At 38.2% G+C, this 12,812-nt stretch overlaps 4 protein-coding genes across 8 annotated transcripts; 2 read left to right on the plus strand and 2 right to left on the minus strand.

Moving 5' to 3' along the window:
* Positions 1-153: 153 nt before the first annotated feature.
* LOC107855145 (pentatricopeptide repeat-containing protein At1g09220, mitochondrial) lies at positions 154-4,444 on the minus strand. Of its 4 annotated transcripts, none has more exons than XR_001670174.2 (3): positions 2,863-4,444; positions 1,398-1,627; positions 154-1,082 (listed from the first exon to the last, which is right to left on the minus strand). XR_001670174.2 is itself a non-coding variant. In XM_047413367.1 (2 exons), the coding sequence occupies exon 1, from the start codon at positions 4,262-4,264 to the stop codon at positions 2,864-2,866; it is 1,401 nt and encodes a 466-aa protein (XP_047269323.1). In that variant the 5' UTR covers positions 4,265-4,444; the 3' UTR covers positions 154-1,643; position 2,863. The 4 variants fall into 4 exon arrangements, 1 of the variants encoding a protein (XP_047269323.1); XR_001670172.2 differs by having other exon boundaries at positions 1,398-1,640; XR_001670173.2 differs by having other exon boundaries at positions 1,398-1,643.
* On the plus strand, positions 780-2,848 carry LOC107855085 (DELLA protein RGL1-like). The gene is made up of 3 exons (XM_016700069.2): positions 780-831; positions 918-1,649; positions 1,737-2,848. Exons 1-3 carry the CDS (start codon positions 780-782, stop codon positions 2,744-2,746), a joined length of 1,794 nt encoding a protein of 597 aa, XP_016555555.2. The 3' UTR covers positions 2,747-2,848.
* Positions 4,445-4,558: 114 nt separating the features above from the next.
* LOC107855125 (calvin cycle protein CP12-2, chloroplastic) lies at positions 4,559-6,074 on the plus strand. Its single transcript, XM_016700120.2, has one exon. The coding sequence runs from the start codon at positions 5,541-5,543 to the stop codon at positions 5,922-5,924; it is 384 nt and encodes a 127-aa protein (XP_016555606.1). The 5' UTR covers positions 4,559-5,540; the 3' UTR covers positions 5,925-6,074.
* Positions 6,075-9,897: 3,823 nt separating this feature from the next.
* On the minus strand, positions 9,898-12,062 carry LOC107855103 (bZIP transcription factor 53). Of its 2 annotated transcripts, none has more exons than XM_016700084.2 (2): positions 11,877-12,062; positions 9,898-10,966 (listed from the first exon to the last, which is right to left on the minus strand). In XM_016700084.2, the coding sequence occupies exon 2, from the start codon at positions 10,624-10,626 to the stop codon at positions 10,192-10,194; it is 435 nt and encodes a 144-aa protein (XP_016555570.2). In that variant the 5' UTR covers positions 10,627-10,966; positions 11,877-12,062; the 3' UTR covers positions 9,898-10,191. The 2 variants fall into 2 exon arrangements, with proteins under 2 accessions (XP_016555570.2, XP_016555569.2); XM_016700083.2 differs by lacking the exon at positions 11,877-12,062 and adding an exon at positions 11,101-11,870.
* Between the last annotated feature and the right edge of the window lie 750 nt (positions 12,063-12,812).

Consider the following 12,812-nt stretch of genomic DNA (forward strand, 5'->3'; position numbering starts at 1 on the left):
GCCCACGTCAGCTAAAAAGGATGACAAAGATATGCTAAAATGTAGTTCGTGGGGTAATAGGGATCGTGTGAAGTTGGAATGTATCGTAGCAAATTCGACAATAGTTTAAGGGGGTACTAGATGCTGTCTATTGTTTCTGCTTTGTCGAAGAAGGGGACATGTATGTATTTTTTTTTATTTTTGAGTAAAACAAATGCAAATACAAATATTCGTTCAAATTATGATCGAGAAATCTATCTGGAGCGGACTCTTTGGGCTTAGCCGCATATGAAACTTTTACATTTGAAGGTTTCTATCATCTATGATCTAACTTACATTCGACCAAGAGGTCACGATTCAAGCCGTGAAACAGTCTCTTGCAGAAATGTAAGGTAAGGCTGCATACAATAGACTCTGATCGTCTGGTCCTTCCCCAGACCCCGCGCATAACTGGAGCTTCAGTGCACTGGACCTGAAGTTGATTTTGTTATGTACAAGAAAAGTGCCTTGTCATAACTAAAATAAGACAAATACTTGGCCTGCAAAACTTTTTCTTTCTTTTATGATCCATCTGAACCTTTGTGCTTAATTTTTCCCTTTTGTCATTTCTTTCCAACTATGGCATTACATTTGACAGTATCTCACAGTCTCATTGTCCAAATGCATAAAATCCGCGATCAAACAAAGTCGTTGAGGCCTATGACGTTGGCTACTGCAGTCAAAGTTTCTCTTAGAGATACGAACAATACCGTTATGTTAAGAGGACGGTCTTTCATCTAGACTCTCTGCTTGTCCCAGGCATGGATACAAAATCACCGCAGCTTCAATCTTTTAAACTTTCACCACGACCAGGTTATTTTGCTTCGCGAGGACAAAAACTTCACTTTCAACCTTGTTGACCTCGTACTGAGTGAATTCCGTTGATATATACATTCCAGCAGTAAAACACAGGTCACCGAAAGCCGAGCACTTCACTAGTCCTGGAGTTCAGATCATGGATAGTCACGAGCATCTTCAAGAGTGTGGGAGAAATGAATTGATCAACAATAGCTTCGTAGATCCATGGTATGAATTGGACAGTGAGGATCTTGATTCTCTTTACGCTGTATTTGACGACAAACATCATAAGAATACATCAGACAAACAAGTTGAGTTATTGGAAGATCAGCGACAAAACATTTCAGATCATTGGACACAAATTGATGATTCTTCCAATATGGTCTTGCAAGTGACCCCCGAAGCATCTAATGGCATTCAGCCTCAGGTGCCAAGGCTTGGCGGTTTCCATGACGAGAAAACAAATTCCATTTCTTTAGCATCTTTGGAGCTCTTGAACAATTGTGGGAGGTTGTTCAAGAAATCAAGCGAGGAAAACTTGAGCAACGTATGCAGGAACGAAGCTCGTGTAAGTAACATACCTAAGTTGTCAACAGAAGAAATCTTGCGAATTGCTGGAGAAAGATACATCCAGTACTCCACCCACAAGGTAGACGGTCTTTCCATGTTTATACATCCGTATGCTTCATCACTTACGGGACTTTCCATAGAACAAACAAAGGACATGGAACTTGTTCACCTCCTTTTAGCTGCCGCGGAAGAAGTGGATCAGCAGCAATTTCATTTGGCTAGCCAATCTATTGCGCGCTGCCTGTGGAAGGCATCTGCTACAGGTAAGGTTGAATTCAGTTCATTTCATCTAAAAAACTTAAGCTGTTAGAGAGAGTACGTATTTATTCACTTATTTATGTCTCGAATAGGTAATCCGATCCAGAGACTTTGTTTCTATTTTGGTGAAGCTTTACAAGAAAGGATTGATCACAAAATAGGAAGGTCCCCAAGTTTCGAAAGAAAATTAAGGTTTTTAAGCACTCTGGCGTTAGGTACTACACCTGAAGCGTTAACCTGCCACACGGAAATTCCCTTCAGTCAAGTAATGCAATTCGCAGGAATTCAGGCGATAGTTGAAAATGTTAAAGGTGCAACCAAGATTCATTTGGTTGACTTTAATATCAGAAGTGGAATTCAGTGTACGGGCTTGATGCAAGCTCTTGCAGAACAACGCGACCGTCCAATTGAGCTTTTGAAGATAACAGCCATTGGACACCAAGAAAAAGAGGAGATTGAAGAAACAGGCAAGAGATTACAAAGTTTTGCCAATTCCTTGAATCTTCCGTTTTCATTTGCTATGGTCTTTATGTCCGACATGAAAGATCTCACGGCAGAATCAGTCAATGTTAAAGAAGATGAAATCGTGGCTGTCTATTGTTACACTGTACTAAGGACAATGATCTGCAGGCAAGATAATTTGGACAACACGATGCGAGTAATCAGAGGACTAAGACCAGCTGTGGTGGTTGTTTGTGAAATTGAAGCGAACCATAATTCACCTTCATTTTTGAACCGTTTTGTAGAGGCAATTTTCTTTTATAGTGTTCTTTTTGATTGCTTCGAGGACTGCATGGATAGAGACAATTTGGTCAGAAAGAGGATTGAAGTATACCACATCGGTGAAGGTATCCGGAATATGGTTGCAGCTGAGGGTGCAGAAAGGTTCACCCGGAATGTGAAGCTTGATGTATGGAGAGCATACTTTGCAAGGTTTGGAATGGTGGAAATGGAGGTCAGTGAGTCATCTCGGTATCAAGCAAAACTGATTCTCGAGCAATTTTCTCATGGCAGTTCCTGCATTGTTCAAAATGGCGGGAAGGCTCTCCTAGTTGGATGGAAGGGAACACCCATTAAATCTGTTTCTATTTGGAAGTTCTAGTGAGAATTTACATAACCGATCCTAACGGAATAAACTAGGAAATGCAGAAACACCAATTTGAACAATTCAACGAAATTTGAGTTATGAACAATGTATCTGTCAGTTTACAAACTTACATTAAGTAAAGCTAATACCGGGAGCTTTGATTGCATTTTGCTCGTCCATCACTCGCCTCACACCCTCAGAATCCACGTACCTGCCCATACCTGCAAGGATATTAGAAAGAAGCACATAATCGCCACCATACTTGTTTTCCATCTCCATAATCTTCTGCATAACTCTTTCTCCCATATCTGCATTATCATGAAAGCTACAAGCACCCAACAACGTTCTCCAAATCACAACATTAGACATCGTATTAGGTATCTCCAACGCTATCTTTTCTGCTTCTTCTAACCTACCTTCCCTCCCCAACATGTCAATCAAGCAACCATAATGCTTAATGTCTGGTTGAATCCCAAACTCATCAACCATCTTTCTAAGAAACTCGAGCCCCTCATCCACTAAACCTCCATGACTGCAAGCATTGAGCATACTCAAAAACGTTATCCGATTTGGTTCAATACCTTCATCCACCATCATCTTATAACTATCAAAAGCTTCTTTTGCCATCCCATGCATTGCATATCCCGATATTACTGACGTCCACGACACCAAATTCCTTCTCTCATCCGATATATCCTCAAAAGCTCTCACACCATCTTCCATGCTTCCACACTTAGCATAAGCATCCACGAGCGAATTCACAACTCGTATATCAAACGCATTAATACCACTCTTCTCCCCATAACCATGAATCATCCTACAACACTCTAAACACCGAACATTCCAAATAGCCGGGAAAATCGCCAAAAGTGTCACTTCACTCGGTTTAATCCCTTCAACCACGACCATCTCCTTAAACAACGACAACGCCTCATCAAACCTCCCCATCCGCGTATAACCATCGATAATACCCGTCCAAGAAACAACATTCTTCTCCGGCATTAAATCAAACAATCCCCTCGCAACGCTAACATCCCCCCATTTAACAAAACTACTAATCAAAGCATTCCACGTCACACAATTTCTCACAGGCATTTCATCGAACACCTTCTTCGCTTCTCCCAAAACCCCACATTCACCATACATATTAACCAATGCAGTTTGCACGTAAACATGGGATTCAAAACCATCCTTTAAACTCAAACAATGAACCTGTTTCCCAACACGAAACTCTCCTAAATTAGCTGATCCTTTAATCAAGAACGAATACGTAAAGCTATCAAAGAATACAATGCGTCCACATTGAAACTTCAAATGCTTGAACAACAAAAAAGATTCTTGTGGATAAATACCAAGAGAATAATGCCGAATTAAAGAGTTCCACAGAGTTAGTAAAATGGGTATTGCAGAAGCTGGACTTGATGTGTTTTCAGCAGTGATAAATACTAACTGAGCATGAATTTGTTGAATTGCTTTCCGACAGAACTGGTGGTTTTTAATGAGGTTAAGAATATAATGAACATCTCTCCCCATTAATAGTAGCAAATTTCTCAATAAAGTTTCAATTTTTATTACTCTTAAAAAAAATTAGTAAAATATAATACGATTTCATCAAATTGATCATTAGATAAAGTAAAACTTTTCGATGTTATAATATGAGTATTGAATACTATGTCCGAGCAAGAAGCGGAAAAAAGATAACCGATATGGCTTAGTCAGAGCGGATACACAATTTTTAGTAAGGGTTCAGTAGTACATATACTCCGACGAAGGAGTTCGGATGAACCCCGTGGACCTATGTAGATCCACCACTGGGCTTAGTGGTTCAGTGAAGTTGAGCTTTCCAACAGAGACAAACATTAGATGAACAGAGTTATGGGATAGATACGTATTGTTAGTGGGAGGTGGTAAGTATCCTGTAGAATTAGTCAAAATACGCACAAGCTGACTCAAACACTACGGTCAGTGAAAGGTGTCAAGTATCTCACAAAATTAGTCGAGGGGCGCATAAGTTGGTCCAGACACCATGGTTAGTGGAGGTGGCGAATTAGTCGAGGTACGCATAAGTTGATCCAGATACCACGGTTAGTGAAGGTGGCAAATTAGTCGAGGTGTGCATAAGTTGGTCCAGACACCACGGTTAGTGAAGGTGGCAAATTAGTCGAGGTGCGCATAAGTTGGTCCAGACACCACGGTTAGTGGAGGTGGCAAGTATCCCGTGAAATCAGTCGAGGTGCGCACAAGCTGTTTCGAACATTACGGTTAGTGAAAGGTGTCAAGGTATCCTGCAAAATTAGTCGAGGTGCACATAATTTGGTCTAGACACAACGGTTAGTGGAGGTGGCAAGTATCCCGTAAAATTAGTTGAGGTGCGCACAAGCTGTTTCGACCATTACGGTTAGTAGAGGGTGTCAAGTATTCGGTAGAATTAGTCGAGGTGCGCACAAGCTGATCCGGACATCACAGTTAGTGCGAGATGTCAAGTATCTCGTAGAGTCGAGGTGCGCACAGTTGAGGACAAACTGATTCAGACACCACGATTAGTGGGAGGTGTCAAGTATCCCATATAATTAGCCGAGGTGCGCACAAGTCGATCCGAACACCATTATTATAAAAAAAAAAAAGATTTTTTAAAACCAAAATATCTTAGCATGTCATACTCAAGACGTGGATGATAACCATTGTCCAACAAAAGGATAAGAAATGTGTGCTCATTAATCATTTTCTCATCATATATACCAATCTCCCATCCTAAAAGTATCATTTTACTTCCCAACAAAACCTCCATCACTTTACCATAGCAAAAAAAATGGCTTCTTCCATAGCTGGTGTTAATCTCACAACTCCAGCAATCCTCTCCAAATCATCCGATTTCCCGAAAATCCATCCCTTCAACTTCCCAACACTAAACAATCCATGGAAGAACAAGAACAGAAAGATGTACGTAGCACCATTATCAGCAACACCGGATAACAAGCTATCTGATTTAGTCGCGGAGAGTGTCAAAGAAGCAGAACAAGCGTGTGCTGACGATCCGGTGAGCGGTGAATGTGCAGCAGCATGGGATGTGGTGGAAGAGGCAAGTGCAGCAGCAAGTCATGCAAGGGATAGGAAGAAGGAATCATCTGATCCATTGGAGAATTACTGCAAGGATAATCCGGAAACTGATGAATGTCGTACTTATGATAATTGATCGATAGTTCTCTGTGTTGTTTTCTGTTTTCCTCAAATGGTGATTTGATAAGTAATACTCTGTGTTTTGAATCTCCATGGATGTGATCTCTTGCCACAGTTTCAACTTATGTGATATAGTTTGAATCAATACGAGTGTTCTACTTGAGTCTGTTGGTCTTGCGATATCCTTTCGAACTCACAAATATACTGAGTATGTTGTTGTTTTGTAGTTTGGATCAGCATGAAAATTAAAAGAAAACAGAAAGTTGTAAAATGTGTGGATCAATATTGCGTCCATTCTACGCTTTAAAGCTTGATTAATATTGTCTCTTGCTCATGGTGCGACAGTTTCATGATGTAGTCTGAATCAATATGAGTGTTTTACTCGAGCCTGAGGGTCTTCCGGGGGATAAAAGTGTTCAACAAATATGATATAGTCTGAATCAATACGAGTGTTTTACTTGAGTCTGAGGGTCTTTCGGGGGATAAAGTGTTCAACTTATATGATATAGTCTGAATCAATACGAGTGTTTTACTTGAGTCTGAGAGTCTTTCGGGGGGATAAAAGTGTTCAACTTATATGATATAATCTGAATCAATACGAGTGTTTTACTCGAGTCTGAGGGTCTTTCGAGGGATAAAGTGTTAAACTTATATGATATAGTCTGAATCAATACTAGTGTTTTACTCGAGTATGAGGGTCTTGCGGGGATAAAAGTGTTTAACTTATATGATATAGTCTGAATCATTACGAGTGTGTTACTCGAGTCTGAGGGTCTTTCGGGGGATAAAAGTGTTCAACTTATATGATATAGTCTGAACCAATACGAGTGTGTTACTCGAGTCTGAAGGTCTTCCGGGAGATATAGTGTTCAACTTATATGATATAGTCTGAATTAATACGAGTGTGTTACTCGAGTTTATATGATATAGTATGAATCAATACGAGTGTCTTACTTGAGTTTGAGGGTCTTTCGGGGGATAAAACTGTTCAACTTATATGATATAGTCTGAATCAATATGAGTGTTTTACATGAGTATGAGGGTCTTTCGGAGGATAAAAGTGTTCAACAAATATGATATAGTTTGAATCAATACGAGTGTGTTACTCGAGTCGGAGGGTCTTTTGGGGAATAAAAGTGGTCAACTTATATGATTTAATCTGAATCAATTTAAGTGTATTACTCGAGTCTGAGGGTCTTTCGGGGGATAAAAGTGTTCAACTTATATGATATAGTCTGAATCAATAAGAGTGTGTTACTACAGTCTGAGGGTCTTTCGAGGGATATAGTGTTGAACTTATATGATATAGTCTGAATCAATACGAGTGTATTACTCGAGTTTATATGATATAGCCTGAATCAATATGAGTGTGTTACTTGAGTCTGAAGGTCTTTCGGGGGATAAAAATGTTCAACTTATATGATATAGTCTGAATCAATATGAGTGTTTTACTTGAGTTTGAGGGTCTTTCGGGGTATAAAAGTGTTCAACAAATATGATATAGTCTGAATCAGTACGAGTGTTTTACTTGAGTCTGAGGGTATTTCGGGGGATATAGTGTTCAATAAATAGGATATAGTCTGAATTAATACGAGTGTTTTACTTGAGTCTGAGGGTCTTTCGGGGGGATAAAAGTGTTCAACTTGTATGATATAGTCTGAATGAATACGAGTGTCTTACTCGAGTCTGAGGGTCTTTCGGGGGGATAAAAGTGTTTAACTTAAATGACATAGTCTGGTTCAATATGAGTGTTTTACTCGAGTCTGAAGGTCTTTCGAAGGATAAAGTGTTCAAATTATATGATATAGCCTGAATCAATACGAGTGTGTTAATCGAGTCTGAGGGTCTTTCGGGGGATAAAAGTGTTCAACAAATATAATATAGTCTAAATCAATACGAGTGTGTTACTCGAGTCTGAGGGTCTTTCGGGGGATAAAAGTGTTCAACTTATATGATATAGTCTGAATCAATATGAGTGTGTTACTTGAGTCTGAGGGTCTTCCGGGGGATATAGTGTTCAACTTATATGATATAATCTAAATCATTACGAGTGTTTACATGAGTCTGAGGGTCTCAATACGAGTGTTTTATATGAGTCTGAGGGTCTTTCGGGGGATAAAGTGTTTAACTTATATGATATAGTCTGAATCAATACGAGTGTTTTACTTGAGTCTGAGGGTCTTTCGAAGGATAAAAGTGTTCAACAAATATGATATAGTCTGAATCAATACGAGTGTTTTACTTGAGTCTGAGGGTCTTTCGGGGGATAAAGTGTTCAAGTTATATGATATAGTCTGAATCAATACTAGTGTTTTACTCGAGTATGAGGGTCTTCCGGGGGATATAGTGTTCAACAAATATGATATAGTCTGAATCAATACGAGTGTCTTACTTGAGTCTGAGGATCTTTTGGGGGATAAAAGTGTTCAACTTATATGATATAGTATGCATCAATACGAGTCTTTTACTTGAGTTTGTGGGTCTTTCGGGGGATAAAGTGTTCAACTTATATGATATAGTCTAAAATCTAAATCAATACGAGTGTTTTACTTGAGTCTGAGGGTCTTTCGGGGGATAAAAGTGTTCAACTTATATGATATAGTTTGAATCAATACGAGTGTTTTACTTGAGTCTGAGGGTCTTTCGTGGATATAGTGTTCAACAAATATGATATAGTTTGAATCAATACGAGTGTTTTACTTGTGTCTGAGAGTCTTTCGGGGAATAAAATGTTCAACTTATATGATAAAGTCTGAATCAATACGAGTGTTTTACTTGAGTTTGAGGGTCTTTCGGGGGATAAAAGTATTCAACTCATATGATATAGTCTGAATCAATACGGGTGTTTTACTTGAGTCTGAGGGTCTTTCGGGGATAAAAGTGTTCAACTCATATGATATAGTCTGAATCAATACGAGTGTGTTTTACTCGAGTCTGAGGGTCTTCCGGGGGATAAAGTGTTCAACAAATATGATATAGTTTGAATCAATACGAGTGTTTTACTTGAGTCTGAGGGTCTTCCTGGGGATATAGTGTTCAACAAATATGATATAGTCTGAATCAATACGAGCATTTTACTTGAGTCTAATACGAGTGTTTTACTTGAGTCTGAGGGTTTTTCGGGGGATAAAGTGTTCAACAAATATGATATAGTTTGAATCAATATGAGTGTGTTACTCGAGTCTGAGGGTCTTTCGGGGGATAAAAGTGTTCAACTTTTATGGTATAGTCTAAATCAATACGAATGTTTTTCTTGAGTCTGAGGGTCTTCCGGGGGATAAAGTGTTCAACTTATATGATATAGTCTGAATCAATACGCGTGTTTTACTTAAGTTTGAGGGTCTTCTGGGGGATATAGTCTAAATCAATACGAGTGTGTTACTCGAGTCTGAGGGTCTTTCGGGGGATAAAGTGAGGGTACACCGTATCCTTTCCCGAACCCACACCCATACTGAGTATGTTGTTATTGTAGTGGTTTGGATCAATACTAGTGTATTACTTGAGTCTGAGGGTCTTTCGGGGAGAAAGTGAGGGTACAATGTATCTTTTCCCGAACCCACACCCATATTGAGTATGTTGTAGTTTGGATCAACATGAAAACTACGACCCAACAACACACTCAGTGAGATCCCAGAGGACAGAGTGAGCACAGACCCTATCACTACCTGAAGGACGTCGAGAGGTTGTTTTTGAAAGACCCTCTTTTCAAAACTTCAAGTACAACAAATCCACGTAAAAGTAGAAAAAAATAGAGAGGAAATCATAGCAATTAACGTGGAGGATGCAATAACGAACATGTCCAGTGATATCCCACAAGTGGATCCACAGGGATTGGACCATATGCAGACCTCAGCCCTACTTCGTGGAGGGTGAGATATGGTTTCTGAACGACCTTCAACTCAAGTGCAGCAAATCAAAATAGTTACGAATGGAAAAACGATAGCGAAGAGAACATGACAACTCAAAACTAGGACACACAAATCATAATATCACAGAATGAAGAAATACCTTTGAAACAAAAAGCCCAATATCATCCAAATTACACCAAGATGCATATATATAAACATAGAAACCAAATATCTGACAAAATACTACTACAAACCTATGTTGCTTGGACTGTTCAAAAATGTCAAGGGGTGCGTGTCGGATCCTCCAAAAATAGTGTAAATTTGAAGGATCCAACACGGGTGTGGCAACATTTTTGGAGAGTCCGAGCAACTTAGCTACAAACTACTAGACCACAACAAACTAGCTATTTGAATGTCAATAATCAGACCAGCAGCTCAAAATTGGAACATATCGGAAGCAGCGATAGCATGAGTTGGGCACGGCAGTTGCCACGGCTCCAGCAAAATGTCGGGAATTTCAGCAACGTCGACAGGAAATCCAGTGGTATCAGCCCAGAATTGAGTGAGTTCGTTCAGCGAATTCAACCGTTCAGTCAGTTCTGCGAGTTGAGCCCTCAACACGTTGTTCTCAGTGTCAACGGAATGATACTTCCTTTCGACAGAATCAATCTTATCGCGGCAGATACTGTTCTGGTTCTGCAGCTGAGTTGTTTCGCTCTTTAACTCCTCCAAACGCTGCTGCTTCCTCATCCGTGACCTCTTGGTCGACTGGCGGTTGGATTCCATTCTCTTCATTTTCCTTTCATCAAACTTTACATACCTCGGATCAGCATCCGAACCAGAACTCACGGATTGTGGAGTCAAAGTCATGTCTCTCGGGCCGATTTGATGAATGATCAAAAATAGAACAACAAGAAACTACGCGTAATTTGTTAAATCAGCAAACTTTTTGATAGTGTGGCTACGGACTTTTCTAACGAAAACTGGAACAAGACAATGACGAAGGCTAGTTCATGAAAAATCATAGAACCAGTAAAGAAAGACGACTGAGAAAGAGTGAAGGATCCGGATTCTACGCATACGGATAGAGAAAGTCATGAAGAAATTTTGGAACTACGAATCAAACATTGAAACTTCGTAAGAAACCTCGATCAATCTTCCAGAAACAAATAATTTCAAGAGTAGATTTAAATCCCGACAGCAAAAAGATCTGCAAAATCAAACACAACAAACTATATTAGAAAACTTTTCAGAAACACGATCAAAAGGCAAAGACAAAACTCAACCACATAGGAGCAAAATTCAACGCGATCATTGAAATGTTTTTGCTTGGAAAGTTTTAACCTTTTTGAGATTTCTCAACTTAATTCTTCGAATCTTTCACAAAGTTGAGAACTCATTTTCCGGGCCTTTATCTTAGCCAAGGGTCTAGCGGAAACAACATCTCCCTCCACAAACCCCACAAAGATAGGAGTAAAATCTGCTTCTAAGGTGCTCGGTCTCTCCAAAAATGTGGCCGCACCCGTGTCAGATCCACTACTTTTGAAGGATCCGACACGTACCCAACGACATTTTTGAAGAGACCGAGCAACATAGGTCTCTCCGTACACCTACCCCCTCCCCAAACCTCATTATGGAATATACCGTGACCGTTATTGTTGTTGAGTTTGAAGATCTTCAACAACAAAAAGTCCAACTTTAAATTACAGTTTTTGCAAAACATAAAACAAATGTCACTAAATTAACCGTCACCAAATCAGTTACTATATAAAGGTTAAAAATTACTAAAGTTCAAATCTTTGAATCAATAGATATGACTTATGCCTAGCTTATTCGTCATCGGCTTAGGGGTCAGCTGATTGGCCGCGGAATGAAATAGACAAGGATATCACATGGACTGAACGCAAAATAAAATAATCACATGAAATTTCTCGGAATTGTTATCCTTATCCCACCAACCAAACGAAAAGGGACACAAAATAATATAATCACATGAAAAATCTCGCAGTTATCATCCTTATCCCACCAACCAAGATAGATCCATTTCTCTTTACCATCAATTCAAATCAAGAAATCAACCAAACAAAATTAAGAAAACAAAAAGAACCAATGGAACATACCTTTTGCAAAGAATGTTATCAAGAATGAGAAATAGTGGTTTATATAGGAGAAATGAATAAAGCTTTTTGAGGCAAATAAGGATATTATTTTGATTATTTTAAGGTAAGTTGTGTCATAGGTGTAATATGGTTGGCCATACTATGTATGACAGCTAATAGGTAACTTTCTTGTATATTTCCTTTACTTAACAAATTTGAATTTATATATTGCAAGATCATTTTTTATATAAGCAAAATAAAAATGAATCTTCAACCTTAATTTCAAAATTTCTAATTAAGAATGGATTTTATATATCTTTCCTTATTTGCACTTAATTTCAAAATATATTTAAATGGTAGTAAATTTATTTTTTATTACCCTCATGATTTTGTTGTGCCTTGCAAATTTCTTTCAGTATAAGTCTCCAAGATTTTATTGACATTGTCATATAGTAGTTGTACTCCAAACGTTTCAATACTTTTTTTTTTTTTTTTTTTTGCGTTGCAAAATTTAAGAAATTAAAAGAAATTTTGATTTTTATTAATCTTATCATCTTAAATATATCATTTATTGGATATAAAGAGTTACTACTATTCTATCCTTTTAAGATAAGTATCCTCTTTGTCTATTTTTATTCATCCAGTATATTAAAAATAGATATACTAAAAAGAAAAATAAGTAAAGATATTATGCACTGAATTCATAATGCTTTTTTATTTTTGAATTATTATGCATTATGCATTGAATTCAAATAGGGAAATTAATTAGTAGTAGTTAATTACTATATGGTTTATCTACTATTAGGTGTTTGGCTTTTTAATTTTAAAAAAAAAATGGCATGATTAATTAGTTGGAAAATAATGCATCTATATTTCACCTTTTTGGGAAAATAATGGAGCTTCCAATCCACTTTTTTTTTGTGTTTCCAACTCATGATAATTTTAAACAATTTATTA

The sequence above is a fragment of the Capsicum annuum genome, chromosome 6, assembly GCF_002878395.1.
Source record: "Capsicum annuum cultivar UCD-10X-F1 chromosome 6, UCD10Xv1.1, whole genome shotgun sequence".
In the NCBI taxonomy this organism is placed as follows: domain Eukaryota; kingdom Viridiplantae; phylum Streptophyta; class Magnoliopsida; order Solanales; family Solanaceae; genus Capsicum; species Capsicum annuum.